The following is a 13,954-nucleotide window of genomic DNA, read 5'->3' as shown; positions in this document are numbered from 1 at the left end:
TTGTGTCCTAAAAAAAGTAAAAGAAAGAAGGGGAAATTAGCATCCTCCTAATTCTTCTAAAGCTGTTTCTAGAGGCCTTTTTTTCCTTCTTAAATGGGTGTGTCAGGATTTTCTTTCCTGAGAACTAAAGGCTTCCTGGTCTTTTCCTCTTCAAATGTCCTTCATCTGCTGTTGCAGCCCATTGCCTCCCCCCGCTCCCCCCCCCTTTTTTTTGCTGAAAGGCAGCTCTTTCCCTCCAGGGCTGGTTATTTTCAATAGCAAGAAATAAATATATTTCTGTTTTCTAAGTAGGTTCTTCTAGGACGTACCCAGACTCAGATCTCATTTATTCTACCTTGTGTGGCTGCAGAGGACCTTTGTGCCTCCTACAGCTCTGATAAGGTTATCTGATGTTCCCATGTCAGCTGCACTCAACCAGAGATGGTCAGAGATGGTCATCTCTTTTATGTTTTATTTTTGGTATTAGGGATTGAACCCAGGGGCTGCTACACCCCTTGCCCTGCCCTTTTTTCGTTATTTTGAAACAGGTCTAGCTACATTTCTGAGGATCTTACTAAATTGCTGAGGCTGGCTTTGGACAGCTTTCCAAGTACTGGGATTTTAAATATGCTCCGCCACAACAGCCGACTTAGCAGTGTGTGTGTGTGTGTGTGTGTGTGTGCGCGCGCGCGCGCACGCATGTGCATGCACCATGGTTCACACAGCAGAAACAAAATAGAAACATCTATCATTCAGCTTGTTCTATTATTTAAGTCTTGTTAAAATATAAAGCAAACTCCAAAGGAAATAGTCTCTTTGTCTCAACAGAGTTAGATAGGAACTCTCTGGGTGGGCTCCTGACCACCAGATCTTGTCTGACTCATCCTTTGCATGGGCTTATCAAGTCTCCGCTTAAAATTCTCCAGGGGAAGGAAACTCCACCTTCTCCATGTTGAATCACTGCCAAGTTTAATAACCACTCTGATGATCCTTCATCATGAGCTCCTTTTCCATGTGAAAGATCATAGGGCAGAGCTAGAGGACAGTCGGTGCTCTCTGAAGCCTTGTCTACAAACGGGAGGAAATCCCAAGTGCATCAGAAGATCAATGGAAAGATCCCATGAGTTCATCTTTTAACAAATACCAGTTACCTCCTAGTGTGCAGGGCCATCGTGCCAGGTGCAGGAGCAGAGACAGACAGGCATTAGCCTTGACCCTTCCGTTCAGTGGGACTGACAGATGGATAAATGTATTGTCAGTGCAATGACTGATTCCTGTCTGCTTTGTCTGGTGGCCAGCCTTCCGTGATCGCCCACCCACTTGCACCCCATGCACCCCATGCTCTTGGGTGCTGTCTCCACTCACTCCAGCCGCCCACCTTCAGCAGGGCTACGCCTGGCCCTCCACCTGTGTGTGTGTGTGTGTGTGTGTGTGTGTGTGTGTGTGTGTGTTCTTTAAAGCTAATCTTAGCACAGTGTAAGCTTCCCTCCTCTGCCCTCCTCCCCGAGTCTCTGTAGTCCCCTGCAGAGCCTCCTTATGCTCCTGCTCATTTGGGTTATTCACTTGCCCATCCCATTGCCCTCTGGCACAGTCCCTGACTGGTCTTGGACACCTGATCCCGCAGCAGAGCTCCCTCGTACCCCGCATGCCGCTGAGCTACATCAGGGGAAGTGCTTGTGAAGATGGCATGACTCCAGCCCCAGGGTAGTTGAGAAGAGTGGGCGGAAGGAGGAGGACAAATGAGAGGAGCAGGCTGCTGCGCAGCATTGATGCTGACAAGCCCCAGAGCACCATGTCTGCTTTTGAGCACCATTCTCAGAAAGGAGCGCCTCGTCCATCCGCAGTGACAAGCTCCCTGCGGCAGATCTGCATGGGAGATTGGCCTGCGAGGTCCGCACTGGTGTGCAGCCCAGCCGTCTTCAAGCCCTGGACTCTGCTCCGTGCTTCTCCAGCTTGGTGCCCTCTGATTGCTCTGGAGACTCCAGAGCCAGCCCTAAGATGCCCCCACATGCAGCATCAAATAGCCTAGCCTCCCAAGGCCCTCGACCCTGGGCAGGAAGACAGTCTTTGCTTGCCCATGCAAGACCTTGCCCTCCAGCTATGGTCCCATTGCTCTCCTACCCTTATCCAAAGACTCCCACTCTGTGGCCTCCTCCCACCTGTCTTCAGTGGCTTCCACCTGCTGCGCTGCGCTCTGTCACTGCGGAGCCCTGCCTGTCCCTTGTCATCCAAGCTTTGGCCTTTACCCCAGTCTGGTCCTTGTGTTTTCTGTCTGTGACCCAGGGCACACACTGTTGGTCATCCTCTGCCCAAATCGTCTCTTCTGACTTGTGATATGATTCCAGGTGACCACATCTCCTCACAGTGCCCTTGGCCTCCCCTGTCCCTTCGCGGTGGCCATATCTGGATCCTCACCCCTGCTTCCCTTGAGCGGGGCTGGAGCTGCCTCTGGCATGTGGTTGGGAGCTTCTGAGGCAGAGGAGCGGGCCTTTCCCCTTGGCTCTTCCACCTGCTGGTTGGGTGACTTTGTACCTGCCGCTGACCTGAGTTTCAGTTTTCTCACATACAACATGCAGAGGCAGCTCCTGGGGTCCTGCGAAGAGTGAGCAGCATGCTTTCCAGACTCCCCCTTCGCCCAGCTAGCCTGTCCAGTTAAACCTCGCACGTTTCCTGGGTTCTGCCCCTAAGCCTTAGTGCAGAACTCCTTGAAAGCCATTACTGACCTTGTTATCTCACTGCATTTGCCAGTGTCTTGCACATCCTACAGGTTTTGTTTCCTCCAAGAAATCTTCTCTCCATATACTCACTGTGCCCTTCTCTCCCTGAAGTTTGATGATTCTTTTTCTTTCCGCCATTTATTTGGCACTTGATATAAACTTCATTGCTACTATTGTTTTTCTCCTGAATTTCTATTTCACTTTCTGCGTACTGGTGTCTTCTGTCCACAAATAAATGGGGAGTCTCTTGATTCGAGAGTCTGTTTGGAGGTAAGGAACACTGATTAGGAACACCAGCCATGGGGACTTCTGAGTTCACGCCCTGACCCACCCACGTACTGACTGTGTGACTCTGGGCAAGTTACTTAATCTTGATGGCCCTCAGTTTCCCCGTCTGTCAAAAGATGCTAATAGTTGTACATAATTGTGAGTTTAGATGAGGGAATAGTTAGCTCAGTCACTTACAGATTCAATGATGTAAAGCTCTTAGAATCGTGTCTGGCAGATGGTACTCAATACATGTTGTTTGTTTATTATTATTATGACCAGTTCCAATGTTTCCTTCCACAATGCTACTCACATATCACAGAGGCTCAATAAAATCGTTGACTAGATGAATATTTCCCTTCCAGTTCTCCTTCTCAATTTTCTATCCCCCTTTTTTTATTATATGCATATTGTCACAAAAAAGGGAAGTTTCCCTTCCCTTATTTCTGAAACAAAAAAAGGAACCCCGTGGGCTTAAATAGCTTTTACTGTCTGGTATAAGGAAACAGACCAGCTTGGTGAGAGAAGAATTTTTTCCCCTCAGTACTAAATTTGAAAAGGAATTTATTATAAGATTATTTATGGGAGAGGAGGCTGGTAGAATGGGGACAGCTCATTCTTCTAAGACCTACTTAACATGTTGAGATTAGAAAAAAAATTTCCATTAAATACACCAACTGTATCAAATTACATCAGCAGCCCGGGGGACTAGGTCAGCTGGGAGATGGATTAGACACAGAGAGCTTTGTGTGTTCCCCTGCCTCCAGAGATTCCACTGGGAAACCCGAGAGAACCACTGCTGGTATATACAACAGGGCAGGCGTAATCTAGAAATTGTAATCTGAAATTACTCCTTACATCATAGGTATATTTTTGTCCTTAGGGAGCAGTGTTGTCTGTAATTTACTATAATTGCAATAACCCAGATCATTAAACTATGTCTGTGGAAAGCATGGAAAATACATCTATCTTTTAAGTGACAGAGCATCAAAAATATACTGACTCTTGTAATCAAATAGTATCACTGTGTGTGTGTGTGTGTGTGTGTGTGTGTGTGTGTGTGTGTTACTGGGGATTGAACCTAGGGGAGTTCCACCTTTGAGCTATACTCCCAACCATTTTTATTATATTTATTTTTTAAATTTTGAAATAGGGTCTACCTAAGTTGTTGAGACTGGCCTTGAACCTGTGATCCTCTTGTATCAGACTTCCAGGTGCTGAGATTACAGATGTATACTACCATGCCCAGCTAATATTACTATTTTTTATACAGTTTCCCATATATTGGGTAGATATTTTAGTCATGTGCATGCAAACGCATGCACACACACACACACACACACACACACACACACACACACTCGCTTGCTTTGCCATCTTGCAGAAAATAAGAGCCTACCAAAAATGTATTGGGATGCTTTTTAGAGGAGTGAGCATGTTATTGATGGGAAGCTGTTTTATTTAGAGTTTTAGATGACTTTAACAAAAGCTATGAAAACATTAGTCATCTTGAGAGCAGAAGAAAGTTTTGTCATAGGTTAAAAAACTGATCTTGAGCTGCTGGGCATGTTGTAATCACAGTACTAGGGAAGCTGAGACAGGAGGATCGCGCAGGTTTGAAGCTAGCCTCACTTCCTTAGTGAGGCTCTCAGCAACTTAGTGGAACCCTGTTTCCAATAAAATATAAAATAGGTCTGGAAGTGAAGCCGGGAAGTAGAAAGCCCCTGGGATCCATCCCCAGTAACACACACACACACACACACACACACACACACACACACACACACACCGATCTTAAAACAGGGAGCAAGTTGGCATTATCAGGCACTTCTCTAAGTGGAGATGATTTCTTAGGGCATTGAAAGGTTTGGGATTTAATAACACTTTATAAATGACACGTCAGAGTAGCTTCGTAATGTAATGTCAACTCTTTTGGGTGATTCTAAAGTTATTTAATTAAAAGATCAGAAGAAATACATTTGAAGAAGGCAAAAACACGTCATGAACAGAGGAAAGAGGTATGAGTAATAGATAATGCAAAATAATTAGTAAGAAAATAGAATCACATTGTTTACAAACTGGCCTATGTGGTTCAGGAAAGGTCTGAGATTCCCTGTACCCTACTTTTAGTGAGGGGTTTCAGCCTGTAAAATTCGTGGCACCGTCTGTAAAAAGGCACTGCTCTGCTTACCAAACACTGATCCTGGAGGTGGACTAAATACAGGAAAAGAAGTTGAAGCAAATTAGGCAAATGGATTATATAATTACAAAGGTATGCAAGGCATACTTTAGGAGAAGCCGTAAGCCTAAGACAGTGGATAAAACATCTGGTCAAGTGCCCAATATGTGGAATTCCTCTTCTCCCATAGCAATCACAGAAATGTTGGATAAAGTACATAATTGAAAAATGAGGTGTATATTTGAGCAAAAAAGAAAGGAAATTTTCAGGTGCCAGAAATATATAAGAAATGAGTAGCCGGGCGTGGTAGCGCATGCTTGTAATCCCCATGCTTGGGAGGCTGAGACAGGAGGATCATTGCAGGTTTGAAGCCAGCCTCAGCTGGCTTAAGAGACCCTGTCTCCAAATAAAATATAAATAGGTCTGGGAGTGTAGCCCAGAGGTAGAGGGCCCCTGGGTTCCATCCCTAGTACCACAAAAAAAAAAAAAAAAAAAAGAAAGAAATGAGTAGCCAAAGCTATGTGTATGAAACCCACAAGTACCTTAGGGAGTAGGGCTTTAATAGGCCTGGGACAGTAATCAAAGCCATGTATCATGCTCATGACATGGAACTGGAATTGGGCTCACTGGGTGGAGCTGCGAGCTGGGGAATTGCGCAGCACTGGTGAGCCAGGCAGGAGATCTCTACTTGCAGGTTGTTTTAGGAAGCAGCTATGCATGCCATGTTATAAGTGCAAAAATAACCAACCCCCAGAAGTAAAGCTTAAAACCAGCATCTTCCTTTTGTGACATCCAAATCTGCACTGCCTTCTCTCTGCAGAAACTCTGAACTAAGGAAATAACTCAAAAGCTTGTCCAGAATCTGTCAGAAGCTAGAGTTCTGACAGAGCCAACTATGAAAAACAATTTTTTTTTATCAACCACCACCATCCTACCTGCCACCAGTAAAAGCATCCTTGGCCTCTTATGTAGATCAGCTCACCTGCAAAAACTGCAAAACATTCCTGTATACCCGGCACCATGAAGCCAATCAGTAGAAGCAACAAAATGAACAGAAAAACCAAATAAAATAGAAAGTACTTAAAGGGAACCTGAAAACAAGCATATCTAAACTACTGAAAAATAAAAAGGAATTCTGAGGGGGGGGCATCTAAGTGGAAATGCTAGAATAGAAAAAATGGTATTGCATTAAAAAGAAAACTAAGCTATAAAGCTTAGACATAGCTGAAAGAGGTTCAGTGAATTGGAAGCTCTATCTAAGGAATGCACCTAGAAGGGAGCATAGAGGGTTAATGAGATATAAAATGTGAAGAAAAAAAAAAGATATGACAGAGAGGATAAAAGGAGAGGCTTTGATGTATGCTAATTGAGTTCTCCAAGGAGAGAATGGAGCGCTATGGAAGATAAGTTCTCAGCATGTCTTCTTATAAAACACCTTTATCATTTTTTTGTTATTTAATACTGGCTTAGATACAGCTTGTAGAATTTCTTTCATTTTTATTTTGTGTTCTAATTTTGGCTAGTGGCATCCATACTAATTTACCTGTATTAGTATATTGCACTATATTAGTATATTGGCCATGAGCAGACAAGCGAAACCTAGAGTACCTGGCCCTTCCACGGCCCCTGATGGAGGGGCAGGCAGATGTGGATCACCGCCGCTCTCTCTCCAGCTCCCAGCCCACAGCTGATTGGACAGAGGTGACCCTGGACTCAGTGACAGCAGGTCTATAGACTTGTCACGACACGGCCTGGTTTGAAGAGGTGAGCTGAGGAAATTGGAGCCTCTCTCTTTCGCATTTAAGTAGGAAATTGGGTAATAGAAGGGGCTAAACTGGAAGGTTAATGATATGGCAAGCAGCTGGAGAAGCCATGAACCAGTGATCATGAGTGAGAAAAAGTCGTGAAGGGAGAAGAGCTGTGTAGAAAGATCCAGGTGGGAAGGAGAGAGAAGGTCTGACAGGTTAGGTGTGGCTGTGTGTCACTAATGGCAGCCAGTCCTGTCTAATTAGTCCCAACCACAGACTTTCAGTCAGATCTGCTAGGACTGTCTGGAATCCATTTCTGGTTCCAGCAATGCCAAGGTACACCACAGTTCTTGGTCTCTGCGGAGCCTGTTATTTCAACCTTTCTTGGGTTTCCATGCTTTTTATTCTTCCCACGAACCTATCATTACAGGAGGAAATACGAACAAGTCTTTGTTCATTGAAAATTGAAGGTCTTATGGAACACAGCCCGACTCCAGTAAGCTACTCAGTTCAATTAGGTGACCTTGGTCACACGATACCCAGTCCTGTCCCACTCCCTTCTGTGGAGTGGAAGGGTTCGAGAAGGATGTGATGAGGGGACTGATTTTAGGATTATTCTTCAGAAGGTTTGCTGTGCTTCCATGATTACTGTTCTGTGCTACCATTTTTTTGGTTTAGAGAAGAAAAAGGGAGCAAACAGCCACATGAGAAGCTCACAGGAACAGTGCCTCCCACACACCAGCCACCTGACCAGTTTCTGAGGGTAGTATGATGGTGGAAACCATTCTGGGTGGTTGTCCACTCCCTGGGCCATCATACTTTGGGGTATGAAGCATATAGCTCAGCTGCTGCATGCCCTGGGAAAAAGCAGAGGGGAGGCCTGAGGCTACAGCCTCGAGGGCTCAGAGAGTACCTTCCTTCCCTGCAATCTCAGAAAGCTTCATTTATTCCATGACACCAAGAGAAGGGAATTACAGAGAGTGCAGTGATGTTTTCTGCTCCCAGATAGGGAAAATTTGCATAGATGTGTCTATTAGGATGATGGGAGGGGTGTGGATTAGTAGTAAAGAGCAAGTGCCCTGGGGGAAGAAAACTAAACTCCATTGTTGTCTGGTCACTAATTATTGGATAACTGGGAAAGTTACTTCATCTTTCCATAGCTTTATTTCTCCATCTGTAAAATAAGTTCAATATGCTTTTTGTATAATGTTATATTGAAAATATTGGCTGGGTATAATGGCACATGCCTATAATCCCATTATTTGGGAGACTGAGACAGGAGGAAATCAGGTTTGAGAATAGCCTCAGCAGCTTAGCAAGACTCTTAGCAACCTAATGAAAACCATATTTTAAAATAAAAAAAGTTTAATAAGGGCTGGGGGTATAACTTTGAGATAGAATGCCACTGGGTTCAATCCTCAGTAAAACACACACACACAAAATAAATAAAGAAAGAAAGAGAGAAAGAAAGAAAGAAAGAAAGAAAGAAAGAAAAGAAAAGAAAAGAAAAAATATTTATCTGGGCATGGTGGCACATGCTTGTAATCTCAGTACTTGGGAGTCTGAGACAGGAGGACCACAGGTTCGAGGCTAGCCTCAGCAACTTAGTGAGACCCTGTTTCAAAATAAAAAAATAAAATAGGGCTGGGAGTATAGCCCAGAGGTAGAATGTCCCAGGGTTTAATCCCAAGTATCGCCCTGAAAATATTTAATTGATAATTTGAAAAATATTGGTCTTCAGCGTGAATTTCAAACATTGTACTTTATCCTATCATGAGAACATAGGATTAAATATTGGTTCATAAGATTATAGTGATCATGGATATGGGTATCTGAAGAAAGCAGAGTGAACAGAGAGAAGACATGTTTTCTATTGCCTGCATATTCAGTGCATATAGTCTATCTAGTTATCACTTTGCCTGGGAAGGGTCTTAAGAGAGGGGTGCACAGGCCCAGTGTGGAGTTGGGGCCTGACCTTCCCAGCCACCTCGGTTCCATCCTGGTCCATTTTCCAGGTGCCTGTGAAGACTGAAAAGTCTTAACCTGATTGTTGGGTCCACGGCCATAGGAGAAATCTGGAGACCCATGAACCCAAGGAGCCTGAGATGATGTAGAAGCACCAGCTCAGTCTCTTTTGACTGTAGCATCCTGGAGATCTCATGCTTTGCAATTTGGGAGTTAGTCAACTCATAGTCCTGGTTTCTGCCTAAGAGCAGGATACCATGTCTGTCTGTTTGTTTCTCTCATTTTCCTTCCCTTTTCTTCTCCTATTTCTCTCATTTCCTCCTTTCCCCTTCCTCACTCAACCCTCTTCTCTTCTCAGGTTCCAGGCCTGCCATCTATCCTTGTAGGCACTATTTCACTCCTGGGTGACCCTTGTGTTGACGACTCATTGGCATACTGCGCATGCACTATGGCAGGGCCGCCAACTCAGAAAACACTTTCAGACTTCCTCTAGAAGGGCTGAACACACTGTGCCAGGTTCAATGCAGAGAAAGTGACCTAGTGGCCATGAAGAAACGTGCATCTTAAAACCCCTGACCTTACACCCAAGAGTGCATGGATATTGGTTCTACCACATCTTGATCTCATGATTCAAGAATGAAGCTAATATTTCCTGGGGGTGTATCTTTCCTCTCTCAGCAGAAACAGAAGCTTTGCAAAATGAATGAGTTTCTTATCTCTGTCTTATAGGGGTTGTGGCTGGGAGTGGAGAATGTCTGGGATCTTTCTAAGATTAGGGGAAGGGACAGAGTGAGCGAGTAGGATCAGCCTGTAGATTACCTCATTAGGCTTCAGTGTATTTTCCCCCTTGCCACTAACTTGCTCTTTCATTCCCTCACTACCCCTACATGGACTCCGTGAGAGGCCCTACACTTGCCATTTTAGAGATAGAGAGATGCACAGTGGGGCTGCCCCAGACAGGAGGTACATCACAATCCCTATGGCCTCAACTCCACTGGGGGTTTGTATGAAGGCTCTAGCGAGTAGCACCAACACTAGAGAATCAGTTAGTGAGAACTTACACTTTGGCTTTTTTTTTTCCCCTTTGAAAGATATACTATTATAAATAATTTATGGGTTGATGTTGGCAGGAGAGGTATAGAGAGAAACAAGTAGAAGAAAAGATACATCTTGCATCCCAAGGAATGAAACAACCATGTTGACTTCTTGTGTTCTCTTCCAAAGATTTTTCTTGTGTATTTTTTGGTTTTAAAAAAAAATTTATGATCATTTAATTTGATATTCTGCCTTTTGCTTTTAACATCATAACATATATTTATTTCCCCACTATTGTACTTCATAATTACAAAAGCTTTTTCAGGTGGGTGCTGTGATGCACGCATAATCCTAGTACTTGGGAGGATGAGAGAGGAGGATTGTGAGTTTGACACCAGCCTGGGCAGCTTAGTGAGACCCTGTTTCAAAAAGTCAGGGTGAGGCAGGTAGCTCAAAGGTAGAACACCCCCAAGTTCAATCTCCGGTACCACACATAGAAAAAAATGCTTTTTAATGACTTTGAGATATTTCTTTGATGGGTAAAACATTATTTATAATTTATAACATTATTTGTCTCATTTCTTAAAATGTGGGTTTGTTCAGCCTCCTGCTGTTATAAGTACTGCCATGATAGTCATCTCAAGGCATAAAGATGAGCAAGAGTGCCTTGGAATCCTAGTACTTTTCAGGCCTTGGGCTGGATCCTTTGGGGGAATAAACATGGTCCCAGGTGTCAAGGAATTTATAATCTAACTTGGGAGGTAAAAACATAGGTTAATCCCAAGCTCTTTGGCCCTTTCAGATTACTAAAGTGACAATATGCACTGTACTATTGATTTGCAAAAAGGAAGTTTCTTTTATAAAAAGCAGAATCAAAAAAGGGTGTATATATTGATTATCATTGATATATAGGACATATCTAAATTGACCAAGACAGAAAATGAATTATTAGTTATAATGACTGTCATAAGGAGATTAAGTTCAAATAGCATTTGGTCTAATTTGACTCTGAGTTTTTCCTGATATCTAATAACTGACACCAAACTCTATGTTTTCTCCCATTTGGTTTGAATGCTCTGATTAGAGCCGAATGCTTTTCATATACCCCCAATGTATAAACATTTATTAATAACCTGTGCATTAAATTTCAGTCAACATCAGTGGCTGATTATCTGAGTTACAGTTCTGATTTTTATGAGCCTATTCAGATCTATTCTCCCCTTGTTTTCTCTTTTTATCATTACTTTGAATATCATGCAAAACTATTCCCCTCCCCTAAAAAAGAGCTATGAAATTCATAAAAGTTGCAGAGATTCAAAGAGAATATCACATGTTAGGGGTTGAGACCCTGACTTCCATCTTCAGTACATCCCCATAAAGTCTCATCTTGGTGTGTGCGAATGAGGGAGTGTTATAAAAGAGAAAGGTGGTGGTAAGCACAGAGAGTAAAATAGGAACCGCCTATTTGAAGGACGCTTTTAAACACTGGGATTGTAGGGTAGTAGAATGGAGAGTTTGTGCATTGGAGAACCAAGACCTTCTACACCCAAGCATTAGAAATGGTAGAGTAATAGGGACCACCTAGAGACTTGGCAGAATGATCCAAGTGCACCCTCTCTGCTGCGAGGAGGATGCATCTTAATATTTGTTCTCTTCTTTCAGGTTGATGACCCCCACAGCAACCTTGAGGAGGTGATGAATGAGGCTGAGGTCATCACTTCTGTAAATAATCTGGGGAGTAAGCAGGCCTTGAATGCAGATTACCTCGATTCTGATTATCAAAGAGGACAGCTGTACCCCCTCCCCCTTAACAATGATCTCCAGACGCCCATATTCACTCTGACAAACTCCGTTCCCATGACCCAGGCCTTCAGGGAACGGTGGCACATGAATCTCAACAGCCTAATGGACAGGGCCCTAGTCCCATATTGTGGCAACGGAGAAGACCTATATATCATCACGGGGGCGGTGCCCTCAGACCACAGAGTTAAAGACAGAGTGGTGGTTCCCGAGTTTGTCTGGCTGGCAGCCTGTTGTGCTGCCCCCGGTGGAGGCTGGGCCATGGGCTTTGTCAAGCATCCCCGGGAAGGTGACATCATAGAAGATGTGATGGTGAAAGACTTGGAGAAACTGCTTCCGTCCAACCCTCAGCTCTTCCAGAACAACTGTGGCGAGTCTGAGCAGGACACAGAGAAAATGAAGAAGATCCTGGAAATGGTTAATCAGGTCCAGGACGAGGAGCGAATGGTGCAGTCACAAGAGAATTCGGATCCCCTCTCCAGCTCCAGGAGCAAGAGCTCCGCCCAGCTTCCTCCAGAGGCACCCAGCAGTGGCTTTCTGGGAAAACTCCTGGGATTCATTGCAACCCCACTCATCAAGCTTTTCCAGTTAATTTATTTTCTCGTGGTAGCAATCCTGAAGAACACTCTCTATTTCCTGTGGTATGTTACTAAGCAGGTGATCGACGGTATAGAAAGTTGCCTTCACCGCCTGGGCTCGGCCACCATCTCATACTTCATGGCCATTGGAGAAGAGCTGGTGAGCGTCCCCTGGAAGGTGCTCAAGGTCCTGGCCAAAATCACCAGAGCCATTCTCCGGATCCTTTGTTGTCTGCTGAAGGCTGTGTGCCGCGTTCTGAGCATCCCTGTCCGAGTCCTCATGGATGTGGCCACTTTCCCTGTGTACACCATGGGTGCAATTCCAATCGTGTGCAAGGACATTGCCATGGGCATTGGTGGCACCATCTCTCTACTCTTTGAGACTGCTTTTGGCACCATGGGTGGGCTATTTCAGGTTGTTTTTAGTATCTTCAAGCGGATTGGCTACAAGGTTACTTTTGAAAATTCTGGGGAATTATAGAATTCAAAAAACCAATAGCGTCCAGTCATGGTAAATTTGATTTTTTTTTAATAGAGAAAGCTGGAATATTTTGCCTTTGAAATGGGTTTCTATTCACTATCAATTATCATTGTATTTTGGCCTTTGGTGAGGGTGTCTGCCCATTTTTGCAAAGGAAAATGGTACAATTTAGATTTGACCCAAGAAAAATGTTCAGGGTGGGATTAGATGTAGTAATCTGCTGTGTACCTCTAGATATATGTGCAAACTTCCAAGACACTGTTATCTTTAGTTATTTATTCAGATACAGAGCAAAACACCTGAAGCATTCTGGTCTGCATTTGTGATAGAAATTACAGGGAATTAGAAAGAGCATACATTTACACCAGAGCGTTTCTGAGAAAAGGAGAAAGGAGTCCTGTACTTTCCATTGACCTTTGAGATTTAAGGCAAAACAAACTTACATGTCCTTGGCCAGTTTCTGAGCATTTCTCTTTGCTCTGCTGACCCTGGTAGATGCAGATGACGCTTCTCTGTTGAAATAACTTTTTTTTATAGATAGATAATCTGTAAGATCTCTTAGCTTCCCAGGCTTCTCAAGGACCTGTCAAATTTCCTATTTTCCTCTGGAGTTGAAGTTTACTGCAGTTTTCTGTTAGGGTAATGATAAGTATTTTATGCCAAATGTGGCATAACAAAGTTTGAATGTAACTTTGAATGGGGCAAATAGTGTCCTCTTAAGCATAAAGAAGGGAGCATAAAGGTGATAGCACTGTTCCTAAGCAGGTGCTGCGGGTCCAAGGATATCCTTAGCCAAGCGTGCATTGTCTTGATGTATATTAAATCACTGACCAAAAGAGTGAACTCAAAGGTCTACATGTTGAGCTAATGTGAAAATTCATATTTTGCAACACACTAGATCTTTCTAATGCATCAAGTAAGTATCGGATACCATAACACCCTCTGACTTCTGTTCTTAAATAATTGTTTTGGTATGATTATATGAAAGGGCCACAAAAATAAAAAAATTCTATATATCTTAGGAAAGAAGTATGTATATAAATACTTAAGAATTATTGTCTTTTAGGAAATTATTTTTATAGTGTGTTTGAAGCTAGAAAACATAACTCTCTCATTAATGTATGTTCAGTTTGAGAGCTTATTCTCAAAGTTTTGGTCAAGCACTTGCCTTTTTAAACTTTGCACTAAAAATGATAACAAGAAAA

General features: G+C 43.4%; 1 protein-coding gene across 1 annotated transcript in view; it reads left to right on the top strand.

Moving 5' to 3' along the window:
* The window catches only part of ENDOD1 (endonuclease domain containing 1), a gene marked incomplete at both ends in the record, with an annotated part of 30,620 nt that extends 17,871 nt beyond the window's left edge, over positions 1-12,749 (top strand). Inside the window, one exon of the mRNA XM_080701240.1 lies at positions 11,553-12,749. Coding sequence (XP_080557366.1) covers positions 11,553-12,749 — 1,197 coding nt within the window. The remainder of the gene's footprint in view (positions 1-11,552) is intronic.
* Between the last annotated feature and the right edge of the window lie 1,205 nt (positions 12,750-13,954).

Source organism: Muscardinus avellanarius (assembly GCF_963383645.1).
Source record: "Muscardinus avellanarius genome assembly, chromosome: 1".
Classification (NCBI taxonomy): domain Eukaryota; kingdom Metazoa; phylum Chordata; class Mammalia; order Rodentia; family Gliridae; genus Muscardinus; species Muscardinus avellanarius.
The sequence above is the reverse complement of the archived record's forward strand: the minus strand, read 5'-3'. Positions and strand labels throughout refer to the sequence as shown.